A 22043-nucleotide genomic window follows, 5' to 3' on the forward strand; every position below is an offset into this window, starting at 1 on the left:
AAACTACAAGGACTCAAGATAGTCTGATTAAACTAGGGGTGATTAAACTAGGGCATCTTGAACTCATGTGCTGTGAAATAGATATTCTTGCACTTTTGTGATTTGCATTGACTGTCCCTTGTGACACTTCCTCCACTGGATCCTATCTGGTCCTCCTTTGGTTTTCCTACCATTTTAGGTATCCTGACGGCTTAGCTTTCAGTCTTCCTACTCTGGACATTGTCACTCTATCTCATCCCTGTGGCAACCTAACCTCAGTAAGACCAAAGACAAGGTCTTTTGTGGTAAAGACATTTGGTACCTCTGCATCAAGCTATGGGAACAGAACAGAAGGCAAGATCCCACAAAATAGGTAGAGGTACTGGTTGATATGTGATAGAAATTTGTGTTGGAATGATTGCTTTGCACTCACTTATAACACGAAGTGTGTCTATAGGGAAGACGGTTGGAGCTTTATAGATTCTTTAGGAAAAAAATAAGAGCAGACTTGTGAGAGGCCTGGTTTTGCTTCTCGCACTTGTGCTTATAAGCAGTGTAGCGTCACACAAGGCACGGAGCTCTTCTGGGGCCTCGAGATTTCTTAGTCTGATAAAATGATTGACAGTGCTTCGTAAACTGTAGAAAGCAGTGTGAGGGACTGTTTATTGTCAAAATGCACCTGCAGAAGCCTGCATACTTAAACCAAGAGGCAAATTGTATAGGCAGTTCATCTTTCTCCCCACAGGGTTCCCAGAAAGAAATTGGAATGTGATCTTACTATAGCCATCTTCCCACAGGATAAGTGCTGTGATTAGAAGATGGGTTTCTAACCAAAAATATGGCATCAAATTAGATCATGGAGGACCAACAGTTCACCACAGAGGCGAAAGCAAAGATGGAACTATAAATCTAAAATCTTGAAATATATTGGGGTCCAAGACACTGATCCTGCAAGTAGCCCTGAGAGTAGTGGTTACATAGTGCCCAGGATGCCAGTCATTAGTTTGACCGAACTGAACAAATGTTAAATGGTTTGTTGATCTTGCCCAGCCCTACAACCTACTGAGGGCTTAAAAAGACTTAAGAATATAGGACTTGGATGTTTCATAAAGCTATTCAGAGTTGCATAGACTCATTAAATGGCCCTATGTCAAGTGGAAATTCAGAATTGCATTGTCTTTGAGACTATGAGACTATTTTTCTGGGGGTGGATAGGTGGGGAGAAGGAAAGTACCTTCAGTTCCACTCCTGGCCAGCAGGTGGTAAGTTGGGCTCAGACCCTATAGACAAGTTAGGGCTAAATAAAACTTTGGAACAGAATAGTAACATTAGTGAGAGGAGGCAGAGGGAAGCATGTACCTTCTGACTGTTTCTCAACCAACTATACAGAGAAGAGCGAATGTTATAGATTGGGAAGAGCACTGGTTTGGGAGTGTGAACTTGACCTCACAGAACCTCACTGTCTTTGAAGGGCTTGATAGCCATAATATCAGGAAAGCAGTGCTATCAACAAGACATAAATTGTTATGGGGCTGCAAAGAAGGGGAAACCGTACCAAGATAGGAGAATCTGAGAAGGCTGTGGAGGCAGTCTGAGCTGGGGGTTAAAGGAAGATGGGAGGCTTGACATGGGGTCAGAGCATGCTTAAGAAGCATCAGGTTGACTAGCAAGGGAGTGAATTCTGAGAGGCCAAACCACATTGTGAAGAACCTCAAATGCCAGGTGTGAACTTTATTCTAATGATCTTGTGGGTCCTCTGGGGGTTTAGGCAGGAAAGTAACCGTCAGATCTCAGGGCTAGAGAACTTTTTTGTTGTTGTTGTGGCAAAATACCGTAAAATTCATGCAAAAATTTCCAAGTGTACAGTACAGTATTGTCAACCACATGTGCATTGTTGCGTATAGACAATTCACTTCTTTTTCATTGACAGTTCACTTTTTTTTTTTGCCTCACAGTGCGGCTTGTGGGATCTTAGTTCTTCGACCAGGGATTGAACCCAGGTTCCCGCAGTGAAAGCACTGAATCCTATCTGCTGGACCGCCAGGGAGTTTCCAACAATTCATGTTTTTTTTTTTTTTTTTTCCTTCGGTACACAGGCCTCTCACTGTTGTGGCCTCTCCCGTTGCGGAGCGCAGGCTCAGCGGCCATGGCTCACGGGCCCAGCCGCTCCGCGGCATGTGGGATCTTCCCAGACCGGGGCACGAACCCGTGTCCCCTGCATCGGCTGGCGGACTCTCAACCACTGCGCCACCAGGGAAGCCCAACAATTCACTTTTTAAAAAACTTTTATTTGGGGGAATTTCCTGGTGGCCCAGTGGTTAGGACTTGGTGCTTTCACTGCCGTGGGCTCGGGTTCAATCCCTGATTGGGGAACTAAGATCTGTAATGCAGCCAAAAATTATATAGTATTCCCAATAACCGGAGATAATCATTTTTTTTTTTTTCTTTTTTAGATTGGGGCGTGAGGTTAAAGGAGGAGTCAGGAGCAGGCTTCTGGCTTCAGTACTGGGGTGGATGTTGTACACCCCTTCAATAGGAATTCGCACATTGGAGGACAGGGTTAAAGGGAAAATGAGTAAGTTTTAGACAGGTTGTATATGAGACAATACTAGTAGGTGGTAAGACAGGTGGATCCTGAAGCCTAGAGATGGTTAAAAAATGACCCATGTTTTGAAATATGGCACTTAATGGAATGGGTTCAAGACACTATGTTTTTAATGGTATTGGTAAAATTGGATATCTTTTTTGGGGGTTGGGGGAGTTAGATTCTCTCCTCATACTGTACTCAGAAATTAGATTAACAATCTAAACATAACATCTATGGGAATTCCGTGGTGGTCCAGTGGTTAGTGCTCTGCCCTTCTACTGCAGGGGACACGGGTTCAGTCCCTGGTTGGGGAACTAAAATCCCACATGCTGCACGGCATGGCCAAAAATAAATAAACAAACAAACATCCATGAGGGTGCTAGAAGAAAGTATTTTAGAATCCATAAGGGAACATGTTGGTAGATTTAAACTTTGGCATGGTAAAATCGCTTTAAAATTAGAAAATAAGCTACAGATTGGGAGAAACTATTTGCAGCATATTAACAGGTTGAGTTAATATCTGTGACAGGATAATGCCATTCCCAAACCCCCTGACCAATGCCCACGTCCTAATCCTTGGCTCCTGTGAATATATTGTGCTACATGGCAAAAGGGAATTAAAGTTGCAGATGGAATTAAGGTTGCTAGCCAACTTACTTTAAGATAGGAAGAGTATCTTGGATTACTGAGGTGGGTCCAATGTAATTAAAAGTGTCCTGAAAAGTGGGAGAGGGAGGAAAAAGTGATGTGAGAAGAACTTGACTTGCCTTTGCTAGCTTTGAAGATGGAGGAGGAGGGCCAATAGCCAAGGAACGTGGGCAGCTTCTAGAAGCTGGGAAAGACCAGGAATGAGTCCTACCCAGTGCCTACAGAAAGGAATGTGGCCCTGCCAACCTCTTGATTTTAGCCCTGTGAGACTTCTAATAAAATTAATTTATGTTGTTTTGTGATAATTTGTTATGGCAGCAGTAGAAAAGTAATAAAATACCCAGCAAACAGTGCAGTAGAAAAATGGGTATATGATATGAACAGGCAATTATAGAAAAAATCCAGCGATCGCTAAACATATGAAAAGGGACTTGTTTTTGTGGCCTTGGAGATGCATGAGCTAAACTAGAGAGAGAAAAGAGCAGAGGGCTGACAAGAATTGGCTAGAAACATGTGGGGAACTTGTGTATCAAGTATGTGAAGAAGGGGACCATACCCAGGACCAAGAGCAGCTGCCTAGACCCAGACCAATTTTTCTTCTGTTGACTTGCTGTGAAGTTTTTCTCAAGGGCAGCATTGGTCTGTGCTCCCCTGGCCTTAACAGCTTCACCCTGTAGAGTGAGGACTCCAGGTTATAGACTCCAGGTTGATCATCTGTGAACAGCTTGAAAAGAAAGTTAAGCCTATAGAATCCTGAGCTCTCTACTTCTGGGACCTGATCCTGAGGAGATACAGCTGCAGCAGAATAGGGAACCGTCATTTCCAGTACCCCAGACTCCAAAAAAGACATGAGTGGGGTTTGTCTAGTTCAGCTAGTTTATTAGGATTTCCTTTGTGTCTCCACCCCCCAACTGGTTTGGCTTCAGGTCTTGGGGTACTTATATTGGGCGCCAGTACTACCAGCCTTTTCTCTGCTGACTGGATTTGGTGGGCAGGGGTCCATGGGTACCCAGAAATTTGGCTAACATCCTTTGGAGACCCCTGGTAGGGGGAGCCTGAGGTGTGGGGGAGGAAAGACGCTTCTGGGCCCAAGGGCAGTGCTTACAGTGCCAAGGGGCCAGGATGTCACCAGCTCCCAGCCTTGCCCCTCTCTGATCTTGGGAACCTGAAGCCTTGGAGTGAGGCTGCGGGGAGGGAGCAGTGTGTCGAGAGCTCTGGTCCCTGTGCTGAGATCTTTGCAAAAGTCTGCTTACAGGGACCTCTGCTAGTCTGGCCTGGGCTAGGTGGCTTTTCCCTGTAACTGTTGTTGACCCCAATTTTGCATCCCCTTCTCCGTGGTCTCCTCCTTTGGGTTTCCTGGGGCTCTCTCTCTTTTTGGCTGAAGATAGAGCTGAAGCCTTGTTCTGTCTCTTGCCTGAGGCTGGAACCTCAGGGTATGAGGGCTCTTCTAGGCCTGGGCAGTGAACACATGACCCCTGGGATGACATCTTCACATTCATTCTTTGCTCTTTCTGAGACTCTTGTTCTGCCCTGCCAGACTTCCATAGCTGAGGTTGGATAGAGGAGTGGGAGTGATAACAGTGGGGGACCTGGACAGGCTGAGTTACTGTGCTCTGAGGTTTAGGGGGATGACAGCTTGAAGAGTTGGGGCACAGACTGAGGGGATGAATCTGCTGTGGTGGGCAAGAAAAGAGTCTCCGGGTGGCTTGAGTTGTGGAGCTCAGGGCAGGGGAGCTGCCAAATGATTGACTTGGGCCAAGAGATCTGGAAGCAGGGCTCTGCTGTAGTTTCTTCAGCCTGAGTTCTAACTCTTTACTCCAGTGCCAGGCCTGGATCCCAGAGTGTGTGGGCACCTTTGGGACAGCCTCACCCTGGGAGGATGGAGTCTCTGCCTTAGCCCCTGGGAACAGCTCTCCCTTGGGTAGGCCAGGCTGGTTGGACTCAATCTTCAGAGCTTCAGCTTGGGTGGGAGGCCAGGGTACTGGCTGGAGGGGATCCACTGCTGGAAGGCTGGGGTCCTGGGGGATCCCTCTTTGTTGCACATTCCTCCACACAAACTCAAGGTCAATGTGTGGATCTGGTAGAGGAGCAGAGAGTGACCTGGGGATTGGGGCTGGGAGTTCAGTGGTCCAGCAGTTCCCTCTCTGCTCCACTGTTTCCCCCTCAGGTTTACAGTTGCATTGGTCTCCAATAGGCTCACTTGTGTGAGACTTTGACGTAGAGTTTGGGCATGGGCTGGGACCCCACAATGGGGACACAGGAACACAACAGGTTTCTTTCTGCTCCATGTGCCCCGCAGTAGGCTCACAGTCAGATTGGACTCCCAAGGGGTTGGCTCCACGTGGATCTTGAGGTAAACTGCAAGCCCGGAGCTCAGAGGCCCAGGAGTTCTTTCTCCTTTCTATGTCCCCACATGTAGCTTCAGAATCAAACAGGACCCCCGTAGGGCTAACTCTGAGGGAATCCAGTACAAGAACTGTGGGTGGGCTGAAGGCCAGAGATGGCAATTCAAAAGCCCAGGAATTCCGGGAATGATCAGTGTCCTTCCATGCAGTTTCTGACCCAGTGACCCCTCCCACAGGATTGATTCTGTGGGGTTCTAGAATAGGAGCTAGAGATGGGCTGTGGCCAGGGCCTGGAGATTCTGAGGTCCAGAGGTTGTCTGTCTGCCTCATGGCCTCCCACGAAGCTTTGGACTCAGACAAGACTGCCTGGGCACCCGTTCCTAGGGACTCCAGCAGAGAGGCTGAGGGAAGGCTGGGAGATGAAACTGGGTCTGCAGAGACCCAAAGATTTTCTCTACTCTGCGTGCCCTTCCACGGAGTCTCAGATCCTGATGGGACACATGCAGGCATGGTTCCATGGAGTCCTGGGTCGACGTCCAAGGCTGGGGGCTCAAAGGCCCAAAGGTTTGTTGAATTTTCTCTGCATCTCCACTGGGGCTCATATCCAGATGGATCTCCCAGGGGACTGCCTCCCTGGAGTTCTGGCAGGGGATGTGGGGGAGGGCAGGGGGCTGGCGTTGGGGGCTGAAAGGCTTGAGTACTCTCTTTATGTCCTGTGGTTCCCCACTGAGTCTCATATACAGGTGGAACTTCCAGGGTGCTTGTTCCTTGAGGCTCTGTCATGGGGGCTACAGATTGGCAAGGGACTGAGGTCGGAGGCTCAGAGATCTGAGGATTCTCTCTTCGCCTTGTGGTTTCCCAGAGGGCTTCAGGTCCAGAGAGGCCTCCTATAGGGCTGACTCCTTGGCATTCTGGCAGAGAAGTTGGGGTTAGGCTGGGAGCTGGCACTGCTGGCTCAGGGGTTTTGGGGTCCTCATTTTGCCCCGTGGTCCTCCATGGGGCCTCAGACCTAGTTAGGTCTCCCAGAAGGCTAGCAGGATTTTCTGCTAGGGAGGCACAGAGTGAGTCTGGAATGTGTTGTTGGAGGCCAGGATCCCATGGCACCTTCCACCAGACCTCAGATGAATGGAAGAGTTTGGAGGGCCTGGTTCTTTGGAGGTTAGGCTGTGGGTGCAGGGCTTGATCCTCAGAGACCCAAGGGGCCTCTCTCTGCTGTGTAAGCCACTGTGTGTTTGCCTCAGTGCCAGATAGGACTCTCTTATGGTCCATGGGAAAGAATTTAAGTTGGAGGGGAAGTGATGGGACAGGAGGGGAAGATGGGGAGGGAAGTTGCTGAGGGTCAGAGGCCATTCCTTCCAAATCTTCTGTAGTATGGACTTCATGTGTAGGAAGTGGGGTTGGGGAGCAATACTGGGGAAGCAGCAATACTGGGGTTCTAGGCAGGAAGGCAAACTTATTAAAGAAGACAGAAGGACTGACAGACAACTTCAGGGGAGAGAGGCCACCTGAGCTCAGGAAGATGGCCTCCAAGGACTCACTGTGCAGAGAGGGGAGACCCCAGAAGAGCTGGCTTTCTCTCTGCTGTAGGTGGCTCCCTGATGCTGTCTTGTGCCTCACAGGCAGGTTGGTCAAGATCTGAAAGGTGGGGAAGGATCTGGAAGGGTCTGGGGTCTGCGTGAGTACTTGCTCTAGTGTCCCTATGGCCTTGTGGAGGCCCTCAGAATCACAGGATGGCTGGGATGGGGCTGTGGTGGCTTGTTCTCCAATAAGAGCTTCTTTGGGAAGAGAACATGGCTTCAGTGGATCCAGAGATACCTCCTCTTCCTCCTCCTCCTCTTCTTCTTCCTCCCCTGACTTCTGCTTCCACAGGCGATCAAGGAAAGCCACGCGGTACAGAAGTGGTAGGCCCTGGGGAGTGGAGAAAGATACAATCAAGCATGAAGCCTTTTTCAGAGACACAAGATGTACCGTTAAGCCCTCAGTCTTTGTTCTACAGTGAGTGAACAGTTGCTCACTGGGGCCCACATCTGTGGACAATAGTCACTTACCCATCTGGTGTTAATGGCCATTACCCAACTACATTTGGAGATCGGCATTCCCTTACATAACCCCACATCTAGGGTCAATGATCATTCAGCTGGCTTGAAATCTAGTGTTAATGGTCACTCACCCAGCCTCACATTTAAGGCTTATAGTCACTCTTTTGAGCCCACATTGATGTCAATGATTCCTTACCTGAACTCATGTGGTGAGTCATTTACCCAGCTGCACACCTATGTCACCCACCTTGCCTTGCATCTTGTCCCCAGAGTACCAGGGCTGAAGCTGTCGCCATCTCCCAAGCTGCCACCACCTCTGGATCTGCCAAACCACGAACAAGAATAGTGTTACCAGGTTCCCTGGACTCAGAAGGCAGCTGCTGCCACAGTGTCTGCAGGCCAGGGCATGGGTCAACTGGCCCCAGAGAAGCCCCACGTCCCCCTCAGCCCCAAGCAGGCCCTCTGGCAGCCATTCCATTTTCCTCAGCCTAGTGGCAGTTTACCCTGAGGTCATCACTGCATCACAGAACAAAGAACTCCCATCCCCCACATACCTAACAGCAGTCTCTGAATTTACAGCCCAAAAATTGCTCCCACCAGACAACTCATACTTTATTCAGTGAAAGCTTAGTGGTCCCCTTTTGTCTTGATTACCAAGGTCAGAATTATCTTCAGGCATTGTGGTTGAGGACATGGATTCTAGCATCAAACTACCTTATTCAAATCCTAGCTCTGCCACTTCCTACCTGTGAAATCTCAAACTACTTTATCTTTCAGTGCCTCAGTTATCTCATCTGTAAAATGGGGATAATATTATTACTTACCACATAGGGTTGTTTTGAGGGTTAAATGAAAACATGTATATGCTTAGAGTAGTACATAGTATATGCTATGTTAAAACATTATTTCTTTTTTTGCCATAAATGATCAATAACCAATCTATAACAAGAATAGAATAGAGGAGAGTTTTATTTGAGCCAAGCTGAAGACTGTAGCCCAGGAGACAGCCTCTCAGATAGCTCTGAGGAACTGCTCCCAAGAAGCCTGTTTTCCAGCACAGCTTTATATCTTGTCAGAACAAAGGACATCAAACATGACAGGGGTACATTCCTTCAACGTTTCAAAAAAGACAGATTAGCTCGTACACAGCAAGTCAGTATGACCTTGGTGCCTGGGAAGGGAGCCTTATCGTCAAAGGAGTACTAGCATTGACATCCCAGGAAGGAAGGCATTTATCTCTAGTTTCATAACAGATATTCTTTACTTCTGGACAATGCACCCTTTTCTTTCTTTCTTTTTTTTTTTTGCATGCTTTTCTTTAATGATTAAAGCAGATGTGCAATGTATGTTTGATAGACCACAAGACAGGCTTGTAGTTAGTATAAAGTTCAAGTCAAATCATATATAAGCCAGAATGACTTCCCTATACCTCAGTATATGAAAATTTCTTCCATCACTTTTAAGGTTCCTGATTACACACCTCATTCCATCTTTAATAGATGGAGTCTGTTTCCTCTTTTACATCTCATGTCTTTAGGTTGCCCGAGACCTTTTTCACAAATATTCATGTTAAGGATGACAAATCAAACATGTTTGACCCTTTTTTTTTCATTTGCCCCTCTTTTCCCTAAAACCACCACTCTGTTTCACGTCAACTCCTCTTTTTAGGGTCAAACTTCAACATCTGCCTCTGCAGTCCAATTCAATGCCTCTCTTCTCACCCCATCCCCCATCAACTGCCCGCTTAGTCTGGTAGAAGAGCGCTGAGCTGAAGTTGAGGAGACTTGGATTTTCTAGCTCTGTCACTGTTTGGCCATGTAATCTTGGGCAAGAAAGTTTTCTCCATGGCTACCATGATTTGGACTAGATTTATTCATTCAGAGAATATTAAGTGCTTACTATGGATCAGGTATCGTGCTCAGGCTTGAGGAGGCAGAAGTAAGACAGGGTCTCTGTGCTAAAGTAGGTCCCATTTCAGTGAGGGAAACAGTCAAATAATAGACAAGTAAAATAGAGATATGTACAGGGTATTAAGGGGTGTGGAGGACATCTAACCACCTTGGGATAGGGGGTTGCTTGTCAGGGGGTGCTTCCCAGAAGAGATGACCAGTGCTTGCTTGGTTTGAGGAATCAAGAAAATGAGAGTGTAGGGAAGAGAGGACAATCCAAGCAGTAGAAACAGCCTGTGTAAAGGTGGTGGGTCAGAGAAACCATGTCCCATTAGGGAAATTGAAGGTGTTGCAGTGCAGCTGTAGTATTAGTTGAGGGTTGGGGAAGCAGTAGGATAGACAAGATCACAAAGGGCCCTGAATACCAGACTAAGAAGTTGGAAATTTATCCTGAAGGTGATGGGAAATAATTGAAAATTTTTGAGCAGGGAAGAGACAAGATCAAGTTTGTGTCTTGGAAAGAACACTCTGGCTATATTGAGGGCAAAGAGATTGGTTAGGGAAACTTTGCTTTAGTTTAGGCAAAATGAAAGATGAGGCCTGAACCAAGGCAGTGATGGTGGGAATGGAGAATAACAGGTTCAAGTAGAATTCTAAAGTTATAGTTGATTAGACTTAGTTACCAGTGGGATAGGGTGGAGTAGGGAGGGAGTTGAGAATGACTCTAGGGATTCTGACTTGGGGAACTGGGTGTGTATATTAGTGACATTTTACTGAGGTAAGTAACACAAACCTGGTAACCAATTTAGGGTGAGGGGACAATGTGTTCCATTTTAGACATTTGCATTTGAGGTTCCTGTGACAAGGAAATGTCAGGCAGGAGGCAGATAGATACATGTATCTGAAGCTTGGGAAAGTAGTCTGTGGGGGAGATATAAATTTGACAGCCACCAGTATATATGTAGCAGCTGAAACCATAAAACAGCTTAAAGGTACATACTGATATTTAACATTTGGCCCAGACAATGTGGCCAGCAGTTTTTTGTTTTTTTTTTAAACTTGAATGGTCAACATTATAAGATTAGTAGATTGTACGTAATAATATTTTTGGCTTAAAATCTGGCAACATAGGGCTCTCATTCCCACAAAGTAATAACCATTAATTAATTAATTAATTTTATTTATTTATTTTTGGCTGCATTGGGTCTTTATTGCTGTGCACAGGCTTTCTCTTAGTTGTGGTGAGTGGCGGCCGCTCTTCGTTGCGGTGCGCGGGCTTCTCATTGTGGTGGCTTCTCTTGTTGCAGAGCATGGGCTCTAGGCGCAGGCTCAGTAGTTGTGGCGCACGGGCTTAGTTGCTCCGCAGCATGTGGGATCTTCCCAGACCAGGGATCGAAGCTGTGTCCCCTGCATTGGCAGGCGGATTCTTAAACACTATGCTACCAGGGAAGCCCAGTAAAGACCATTGAGAGCTAAGTAGCAGGGGCTCCCTTAGTGGCCATGTGCTTTCCAGTTCACCATGTTCTCTTTGTTAAAGCCGAGGCTGAGGGCTAGTTGCTGTTTATCATTGTGCCTATGGTTTTGTTGTTTTCTTACACTTGCCTATTTTTAGTCATTTGCATTACCTGCCTGGTATCTGAGTTTCCTACCTCTGGATGAATAAAGTAAGTTGAGTTCTGATAGGAAATAGAGAAGGCAATGCTGAATTCTGTGCTAGCTAATTTACATTTATGGCAGGATAATCTACTAAGTTGCTGTCTGCTACTCATTGCCAAAAGAGACATTCAGTAGGATAAAAAGGTAACTTTGCTCTCCTCTCTTCCAGGAATTCTAGGTTTCTTGTCTCATGGAATAGCTAATGGATTTTGAGCTTATTAGTCCCAAACTAAAGTTGCAATACACCTGCTCTACAACCTTATCCAGGCTCTCGTGTGGGAGGAGAATTTAATTTAGCTGGGTGCTCTTCAGAAGGAGAAGATGGAGGAGATGCTGGGTGGAAAGAAGAGAAGTTGCCCAAGGATAGCAGTGGGTTCAGGGACTTGGGAAAAAAGAGATATTGCAATAGGCTCCATGAGTGACAGAAGTCAATTAGGAGGCAGCAGGGCTTCTGATGGGGAGAGCTGATTTAATAGGGCACTAAACATCTAGTACATAGTCTTGGGAACTGCAGCAAAAGATGCTGATATATATACTTGGTAGAGATGCTGTGGAGCCATTTGCCTTTGAATGGACTGTATGAGTTTAGATAATGCACATCCCAGTGGCAACCATGACAGGATCAAGACCCAAGTTTCTTTCCTAAGTGGTTTTTTTTTTTGGTCAATGTATATCACATTAAAGAGGGGAAAAGCACCCTTCCCCAACCCAAATCATGATTAATATTAGATGTCTTCCAACCCTGGTAAATGAGAGTTTCGAACCAGGTTTAATTTAATTTAGAAAAATTAAGTAATGTGATGTTTCTTGTGGTTTCAGTGTTGTGGAACAAATTTATACTCTAACATTTATCTCATTTAATCTTTACAACTCTTTGAAGTAGGTATTGTTATATTCTTTCACATAGGGGAAACTGAGACACAAAGAAATTAACATATGTTAACTATTATCATTATTATTATATCTATATATCCATAGATATGTAGATATCCCAGAAGGCAGAGTTAGGGATTGAGAACCCCCTTGTATTGTGAGGAATCATTTGTATGTGAGAGAAATTAAAATCCAGGGACTTCCCTGGTGGTCAGGTTGGTAAGACACCGTGCTCCCAATGCAGGGGGCCCAGATTCGATCTCTTGTTGAGGAACTAGATCTTGCATGCATGCTGCAACTAAGAGTTCGCATTGCTGCAACTAAGAAGCCTGCATGCCGCAACTAAAGATCCTGTGTGCCGCAACTAAGACCTGGTGCAGCTTAAATAAATAAATAATTTTAAAAAAAGAAATTAAAATCCAATTTAATCCAAATAAAAATCTGGTGTAAACAAATGGGAATGTATTGACTCATATCTGAACAATCCAGGGGTAGGGTTGGCTTCAGGCAATTGGATTGATGCAGAGATTCAATTCGATGTCATCGGGATTCAGTTTTCATTTCTTTTTCTTTCTTTTTTTTTAAGATTTATTTTCTTAATTTCTTAATTTATTAATCTATTTACTTAGGCTGTGGCAGGTCTTAGTTGTGGCACATGGGATCTCCGTTGCAGCATGCGGAATCTTTATTTGCGGCATGCGAACTCTTAGTTGGGGCATGCATGTGGGATCTAGTTCCCTGACCAGGGATTGAATCTGGGACCCCTGCCTTGGGAGCACAGAGCCTTTTTTTTTTAAAGTAATATCTTTTTTAAAATAATTAATTAACTAATTAATTTTTGGCTGTGTTGGGTCTTAGTTGCTGCGTGCAGGCTTTCTCTAGTTGTGGCAAGCAGGGCCTACTCTTCGTTGCGGTGCACGGGCTTCTCATTGTGGTGGCTTCTCTTGTTGCGGAGCACGGGCTCTAGGCATGTGGGCCTCAGTAGTTGTGGCATGTGGGCTCAGTAGTTGTGGCTCGCGGGCTCTAGAGCGCAGGCTCAGTAGTTGTGGCGCATGGGCTTAGTTGCTCCGCGGCATGTGGGATCTTCCCGGACCAGGGCTTGAACCTGTGTCCCCTTCATTGGCAGGCAGATTATTAACCACTGCACCACCAGGGAAGTCCCTGGGAGCACAGAGTCTTAGCCACTGGACCACCAGGCAAGTCCCTGACTCTCTGTCTTCTGTGCTGACTTTATTTTTAGGTGTTGTGTGGTAGCAAGTTCAAGTTAAGCTGAAAATGTGGTGTTGCTATGACAATATTGTGCTTATGGGTTCCAGCTGGTCATGCATACATCATTGAACTACTCACTGAACTGTACACAGGGGAACAGGATGCTTCCTCTGGCAGGTCTGAGTCACATACACATCCTTGGAGTAAGGGTATGGAGGGAAGAACACTATCTGCACATGGCCTGAGACTGAAGAAGTGGGGGTCTGGTCGTTCCTCCAGAAAACATAGACATCCTGTTTCCAGAAAGGTGTATGCATGCTGGTATCAAAACAAAATAATAGAGATGTCCATTATAGCTCTAACTAGCCCATTCTGTTTTCTGGCCCAGAGTCATGCCAGATCTTTTGGGATCTGAGGCTTAAGTTAAAATGTGAATGCAGAGCCTGTGAAGGTTGGTGAAGGGGCTGGATGGGGCCCAGGGCAGAGATCTTGAAGGAGGGAAATCTATGGGAAACCCAAACATCTGTGTGGATAACCTATTAAATGACCTAGACTCTCAATTCCTAGACCTTTTCGTCTCAGAGTCCTTTACCTCTGCTCCAATCCAGCTATGGCCATATCTGCAGCATCATCACCAGGAACCACTCTGCCTTCTGTCTTGCATCACCCTCTGATTTCAACCTCCAGACTTGTCCTAAAATGCCAACTCTTCAACCTCGTCAGGAGTCTAGCCCATTGCTCTTTCCGCTTTTTTCCCTGTCCATAAGAAACCTCTTGCCTTTATTTCCTCCCTCTCCAAGATAGACTTCATGGTTCATCACCTAATCAACATCTATCAATTCATTCTCCTTTCATCATTTCCACCTGGCAAAATCCCAACTCTGCCTCTGCCAGAACTGCCCTCTAGGAAGGCAGAGGTCAGCATTATTGGATAAAATCACACTTATAGGTAAGTTGGTGGCCACCATAAACTTACGGTCTACAACTAATGGGCAACTCCATCATCACTTGAAATACATTTATTTATGCATTCCATTTATTAAGTGCCTGCTATGCGCTAGGCACTGTTCTAAGTGTTTGGGATACATGGGTGATCAAAACAGGCAAAGCTTCCTGGGAATTCCCTGGTGGTCCAGTGGTTAGTTACATCATTTATTCCTTAGTAAACTCTCCCATCCTACTCAAAATAAATTCAAACCTTTACTTTCCTCAACTTCTCTTTCTCCTGGCCTCTAGCAGATATGGTAGTCCTCTACTTTTCAGAGGAACCAGGAGCCATCCAATGCGAACTTTTCATCATCAAAAACCATTGCCTCCGATTTCCTTTCTTCCTGTTAGAGTGAAAGGTGTGTTCCTTTGTGAGACCTTCCTTGACCCTCCCAAGCTAGGACGGGTGCCCTCATCCTCCCCTCCCCCACCAGCACTTTCCGCACTAGATTGTTTAACTTGCGTCTTAATTATGTGGTCTACCACGTTCACCGCTTTAACCCAAACATCTGACGCTTGGTATCTGGTTGGAGCCCAGTACCCATGGGAGAGGGCCTGCTGCGGGGCGGGGCCTGCGCCGGGGAGGGCGCAGGGAGCGGGGCGGGGGCAGCCTCAGGGCTGTCCCCTCAGGCTTCTTGGAGGCCGCCTCCAGGCGACACCTCAGGACGCTGAAGTAAGCATCCTAGAGACCAGAGCTCACAGCCAAGATTCGGGTGAGGCTTTTCGGACTCCCCAGCGCCGGTTCCGCGGCAGGACTCCCTCATCCGTGGGGCCTCTGGATGGGGCGTCTGCGCCCAGGTGCCGCCGCGGAACCCGCCAGCGTCCACGCGCGGCCGTGGCTTCGGCTTCCTAAGCTACCCCACTGGTTTTTCTCCCTTTCCCTCCGCCTCACCTCTCCCCTTCCCTGACCACTCTTCCCTTTCCCTCCTTTCCCTTTCCCACCTCCTCCAGAGGGATGCCGAGTAAAAGGCTTGGCCAGCAACTCAGCTCCAGCGGCCGCGCGGGCTCGGCACGCTCTTATCCCCTGCCCCTGAGGGGCCCAGTGTGCTGAAAATGTCAGGACCGGTCAGGACAGTGAGACCTGACGGAACCGCCCCTCCGGGAGGGGCCATCGTCCTCAGGAGGGTGGTACACACCGTCCGGGAGGAGTTGTTTCAAGCGGGATGGCGGCAGCGGGGAGGCCGCGGGGCTGGGATAGTGGGAGCGGAGGGCGGAGCCGGGCGCGGAGCCGGGCGCGGCCCGTTAGCCCGGCTGTGGGCGGGCCGAGGGGAGGCCGAGTCCTGAGGGCCGGTGGGACAGGCTTCTACAAGGCAGGAAGATCCGAGGCCACTGCTCTCACATCTCAGGCGCTGGTCCTTTGCTGCATTTATTGGGGGCTTACTATGTGTCAGGTCCTGTATTTGATAGGAACTCTAGCTGTGTCCCGCTAGAGGTAAGAGGAAATGTTACTTTTTAAAAAACAGTTTTTCCCGTTATGATACTATTCTATACCGAATTTAGAATATATAAAAAAGTAGAAGAAAGAATCCCATAAACTTTCAATCTCAAAATAATTTCCATAGCATCTTGACGTAGTTCTTTCCAGACTTGGCTATTCACATTTTTACAGCGTTTAAATAAATGTAGGTTTTCGTAAGGTAAGAAAGCTGTTAATATTTTTTATTTTATTTTCTAAAAATAAATTTATTTATTTTAGGCAGCGTTGGGTCTTCGTTTCTCCACGCAGGCTTTCTCTAGTTGCCGCGAGCGGTGGCTACTCTTGTTGTGGTGCGCGGGCTTCTCATTGCGGTGGCTTCTCTCCGTGCGAAGCACAGGCGTTAGGTGCGCGGGCTTCAGTAGTTCTGAACGCAGGCTGAGTAGTTGTGGCTCACAGGCTCTAGAGCGCAGGCTCAGTAGTTGTGGCGCACGGGCTTAGTTGCTCCATGGCATGTGGGATCTTCCCAGAACAGGGATCGAACCTGAGTACCCTGCATTGGCAGGCGGATTCTTAACCATTGCGCCACCAGGGAAGCCCTATTTTATTTACTTTTTAACATTTATTTATTTGGCTGTCCCGGGTCTAAGTTGTGCCATGCAGGATCTAGTTTCCTGACCAGAGATCGAACCCGGGTCCACAGTGGTGTCCTAACCACTGCACCGCCAGGGAATTCCCCTAAACATCATTTTTGATGACTGTATTATTCTCTGAAGTAGATTCTGTGAAGTAGTGAATTAGCGACTCATGTGGTTATTTCAGCACAGACTTCTATGAGCTTCAGTCTCATCGATTCCAGTTGCTTGCTAAACATCCCTAAGTTCGATTTCCGACAGGTACCCAGGCCTAACATCTTTATAACTTAGGTCCTTTTCTTCTTCTGTCCCAACCTGTTCTTCCTGTTGTATTTCCCAAAGCAATTAGTGTCACCTAATCACCCAGGCAAGAAACACAGGAGCCATTCTACACTGCTCCCTCTTCATCTTTCCTATTAGTTGTCAGTCGCCAACTTTTGCTAATTATATCTGCTATTTCTCAAATCTCTTTCTACCCCATCCTTACTGTCACCCTAGTAGTTCAGGCCCTCCTCATTTCTCCCATAAACTGTGCAGTAGCTTCCTAGCTGATCTCCATTCCTCCAGCTTTATCCATCTTAAATCGTTTTCATTCACTACTGCCAAAGTAATCTACCTAAAACAAAAATGATCATGACACTCGCCTCCTTAAAATCCTTCAGTGAGCCATACTTTCTGCATGGTATAGAGAACACTCCACATGCAGGTCTTTCTCTACTCTTTTAGCTTCTCTAGTCATTACCTGCTGGTGTTTATTATTCTAGTAATAGAAGAATGCCTCTAGTTTCCCGAGCCCCCCATCTTTTTGCTCATCAGTATTTTGATTTCTGTCTGGAATGGCCTCACCACTTTTTTCCACCTGGCTAATTCTGCATTGGAAGCATGGAGTCTTAACCACTGGACCACCAGGGAAGTCCCCAACCTCGTTAATTCTTTTTTTTTGCGGTACGTGGGCCTCTCACTGTTGTGGCCTCTCCCGTTGCGGAGCACAGGCTCCGGAAGCGCAGGCTCAGCGGCCATGGCTCACAGGCCCAGCCGCTCCACAGCATGTGGGATCTTCCCGGACCGGGGCACGAACCCGTGTCCCCTGCATCGGCAGGCGGACTCTCAACCACCGTGCCACCAGGGAAACCCCCCTGGCTAATTCTTAATTGTCCTTCTATCCCAATTCAGGCATCATCTCAGAAAATTTACCCTGAAGGTCTGGTTTGGGCTAAATGTCCCTTTTTCCTGCTCTACATGGTGAAACCAAGTGGGGCCCTGTGGAGCTTCCGGGCATGGAGGCCTTTTTTTGTCCCCCGTTTCTTGTAGGCAAGACTCCAGCCTCCATGACATTCCCTGAGTTCCAAAGGGCAGATTCGAACAGTTGCTAATCAAGGAAGGAGCAGCCACAAAACCACCTGAGGCAAGATTAAAGGGATTAGAGAAGCTCATTAAGATTAGGAGACTTGAGACCCTCCACACACCCTCACCTTGTCAGCAACCCCACCCTTGGAGCCGACCAGACCCAGTGTTGTAGCCATTTTGAAACTTCGCAGAAGAAGAATGCAAGACTGTTACTGCCTTGATCCTTATTGCATACCTGTGACCACGAGTTCCAACTATAAGACCTCTCCCTGTTCCCCAGGGAGGGGGGCACAGTTCTTGAGGTGCTAGCCTGCTGTGTTCCCCTCTCTGCCTGGCAAAGAATAAAGCCACCCTTTCTTTCTCCTCCAGAACTCTGTCTCCATATCTCGTATCTCATTTCGGCATCGGTGTACAAGAAGCCAATATTTTGGCACCAATAGTGATTATCTCTGTCTTTTCATTTAAAACATCCTTCAAAACCCTTTAAATCTATTACTTTGTGTATAATGACTTTCTTTTAAAAAATTAATTAATTAATTATATTTATTTTTGGCTGCAATGGGTCTTTGTTGCTGGGTGCAGGCTTCCTCTAGTTGCAGAGAGCAGGGGCTATTCTTCATTGTGGTGCACGGGCTTCTCATTGTGGTGGCTTCTCTTGTTGCAGAGCACGGACTCTAGGCACATGGGCTTCAGTTGTGGCATGTGGGCTCAGTAGTTGTGGCTTGCAGGCTTAGTTACTTCACAGCATGTGGGATCTTCCTGGACCAGGGATTGAATCCGTGTCCCCTGCATTGGCAGGCGTATTCTTAACCACTGTGCCACCAGGGAAGTCCCTATAATGACTTCCTTATAATTTCAATAGCAGCAGTCTGAGCATGTCTTATTTTTCAGTTTGTAGTCTTCCTAGACTTTTGCTTATGGAGGTCTGTTTCCTTGTATGTTTGATATATTTTACTAGGAGCTCATTTGGTTATACTTTTAAACTTTGTAAATCCTGAAGGGCCTGGATTGAGATGATTTGTCTTGGTTTCTCCTGGGTGCTAAGGTACTTGACCAGCCTGGAATTATTGTTTTTTTTCTTGGATTGACTATGTTTATTTCTCAGACTATGAGAATGGTGTAAATTCACATCCCGGGTCTTCATGAAACTAGGGCTATGATTATAAATTATTAGGGAAAACTATTAGTATTAATGTTGTTAGTGTTTCCACTCAGTTTTGCTAATTCTGTTTCTCAAATCTGTCTCTTCTCCCAATTTGATGTGAAAACTTGGCCTCTGTGCACTGGTGCTGAATCGAATCGAATCTCAGAGACTGAGTTTTGGGTGAAGTAGAAAAAAATAGCTTTATTGCTTTGCCAGGCAAAGGGGGACACATAGGGCTCATATCCTCAAAAACTGTGTGTCCCAACCCAGGGTGTGGTGGTGGGGCTCTTGGTGAGGAGTTTTATAGCAGTGGCTCAAGGGTGGGGTTGCTGATAAGGATCAGGGTGTGCGCAAAGGCCTGCATTCCTTTAATCTGGCCTCAGGTGGTCTTCTTGATGAGCTTCTGTGGTTCTCAGGGTTATCAAACTGTGACCTTCTCTCTGGAATGAAGAATGCTTCATCAAGTAGTTAACATCTTCCATTTGTTGGGGGTTTTAGTTTAGAAGAGCTCAAAGATATTGTTATGTGTATCCCTTGAGGCGAGGAGGAATCAGGACCCTGCCCCAAGGCTGCACTGTTGTTTCTTGACTGCTCCTCCCTTGTCTCTGCATCGCCTCCCTTCCCTAATTAGCAGCTCTTTGAACCTGTCCTTTGGAACTAAGGGAAGGTCATGGAGACTGAAGCCTATTTCCTACAAACAAGAAATAGGGGACACAGAAAGACTTCCATGCCCAGGAGCCTCATAAGGTCCTGCTTGGTTTCACATTCTTAGTGTCACCAGGGACAAATTGGTTTTTTATGGCTTTGTTTCCAGCATGCAGATTTTTTTTGTTCACGTGTTCACAATATAGCCCTTTTGGTTGCCTGGCTTTATGTGCAGTTCTCAGATTCAGCTCCCCTACTTTGTCAAGTCTAAATACTATGCCTTGGTGGGGCTGATAACCAGCAAACTTTAGGTTTCTGGGTTGGGCATATTTTTAGGGCAGCCCTAGTGTCTGTGTTGGCTTTCCATCTAATTTTGGCTCTAGAATTTCTTTCTTCCTCCTTTCCTCACCTCTTTCCCTCTTTCCCTTCCCCTCTCTTTTTTTCCCTTTCTCTCTTCTTCTCTCCCTCCCTCCCTCCCTGTCTCCTTTCTTCTTTCTTTCTTTCTTTCTCTCTTTCTTGCCTTCTCTTTCTCTCTTTCTTTCCATTTCTTTCTCTCTCTCTGTCCCTCTCTCTTTCTTTCTCTCTCTCTCCTCCCTTCCTTCCCTCCTTTCTTCCTTCCTTCCTTCCTTCCTTCCTCCCTCCCCTTATAAAAGTGTATTTGTTCTAGTTAAGCCAGCATTTGGATTTTTGCAGTGCAAGGGCATTTCATAACATCTAGCCTAGTTAAATAGCCAGAAATGGAAATCTTATAGACTTCATTTTAAAAATTGGATTCTATTTCAAGCTTACGTGCAGATTTTTACCATGGAATCTCTGTCAAATACTTTTTTGCTTTTCTTTTGGTTATATTTAAAATGAGTGTTTTTTGTTTTGTTTTGTTTTTTTAAATCAGAGTAATATATGAACATTGCTTTGAAAGTCAGATAGTAATTTCTTTTAACAAAAAGCAGGCTTGGGAATTCCCTGGCCATCCAGTGATTAGGACTTGGCACTTTAACTGCTGGGACCTGGGTTTGATCCCTGGTAGGTGAGCTGAGATCCCGCAATCCGTTCAGCGTGGGCAAGGCTAAAAAAAAAAGGCAGACTCTTTGCTCCCACCTTCTTCTACTGCAAGCTCTGCTTACCAGAGGTAACCACTTTAAGTTCTTTCGGCTATTTTTTGCATTGTTCACATCCTTATTTTTTTATTTTTAAAAATAAGTTTAGGGCTTCCCTGGTGGCGCAGTGGTTGAGAGGCCGCCTGCCAATGCAGGGGACGTGGGTTTGTGCCCCGGTCCACGAGGGTCCCACATGCCGCGGAGTGGCTGGGCCCGTGGGCCATGGCCGCTGAGCCTGCGCATCCGCAGCCTGTGCTCCGCAATGGGAGAGGCCACAACAGTGAGAGGCCCGCGTACAGCCAAAAAAAAAAAAAAGTTTATTCATTTATTTATTTTTGGCTGTGTTGGGTCTTTGTTGCTGTGTGCAGGCTTCCCCTAGTTGTGGCAAGCGGGGGCTACTCTTCGTTGTGGTGCGCCGGCTTCTTATTGCGGTGGCTTCTCTTGTTGCGGAGCACGGGCTCTAGGCACACGGGCTTCAGTCGCTGTGGCACATGGGCTCAGTAGTTGTGGCTCGTGAGCTCAGTAGTTGTGGCTCGTGGACTCTAGAGCGCAGGGTCAGTAGCTGTGGCGCACGGGTTTAGTTGCTCCGCAACATGTGGGATCTTCCCAGACCAGGGCTCGAACCTGTGTTCCCTGCACTGGCAGGTGGATTTTTAACCACTGAGCCACCAGGGAAGCCCCACATCCTTATTTTTAAGTAACAAACTTTTACCAATATTTCTTGATTTATTAATTTTAGACAGTATATATTGATTTTTTAATTGAAGTATAGTTGATTTACAATGTGTTAATTTCTGCTGTACAGCAAAGTGATTCAGTTATATATATTCTGTTTTGTATTCTTTTCCATTATGGTTTATTACAAGATAAACAGTTCCTTGTGCTATACAGTTGGTCCTTGTTTATCTATCTTATATATAGTAGTTTGTATCCATTAATCCCAAACTCCTACGTTATCCCTCCCCCACCCCCTTTCCCCTTTCGTAACTATAAGTTTGTTTTCTATCAAACACTTGATTTTAAATGTGTTACAGGACATGATCCATTTTCTCATAAATATTTTAAAGTATTTATATAGAAATCTCAAGTTTTTAACAACATACACAGTTGTTTCTTTATGTATTTTTTGGCATGTTATAGTTAACTGTGTCATTATTGTACACATAATGTTGTGTGTAATAACGTGCACTGCAATTGCTTTTGACAGATGATTTCCTTTATGTCGTGTGGAGGAAATTCACTTAAATGAGTCCTCACAGTTGACTACAGAGTGAGACCCAATGTTCAATGAGGGTCATCAACAATGCTGCAAAAGTCTGTTGTGAAAAAGTGCGTTTCTGAGTGATAAACACCAAGAGAATGCTCTACAGCAGACAAAAATGAAAAGGCTGGTGGTTGTGTGAAAAATTTTCAGATAGTAAAATGGACAATGTTAAGAGACATTTGAGCAAATATTAGGAGATATTAAGAGCAAATTTGGTAAGGAGTTTCCTTTCAACTGTCATTTCAACATGTAAGCAATATGAAAAAATAATTACTGAGACGTCTT

The 22043-nt window shown here is 46.2% G+C and overlaps 1 protein-coding gene across 1 annotated transcript; it reads right to left on the minus strand.

The window, feature by feature from the left end:
• Positions 1–4170: 4170 nt before the first annotated feature.
• On the minus strand, positions 4171–7628 carry C6H9orf131 (chromosome 6 C9orf131 homolog). The gene is made up of 3 exons (XM_032633868.1): positions 7608–7628; positions 7350–7467; positions 4171–5690 (listed from the first exon to the last, which is right to left on the minus strand). The coding sequence occupies exons 1-3, from the start codon at positions 7626–7628 to the stop codon at positions 4171–4173; spliced, it is 1659 nt and encodes a 552-aa protein (XP_032489759.1).
• Between the last annotated feature and the right edge of the window lie 14415 nt (positions 7629–22043).

This window comes from Phocoena sinus, chromosome 6 (genome assembly GCF_008692025.1).
Source record: "Phocoena sinus isolate mPhoSin1 chromosome 6, mPhoSin1.pri, whole genome shotgun sequence".
Taxonomy (NCBI): domain Eukaryota; kingdom Metazoa; phylum Chordata; class Mammalia; order Artiodactyla; family Phocoenidae; genus Phocoena; species Phocoena sinus.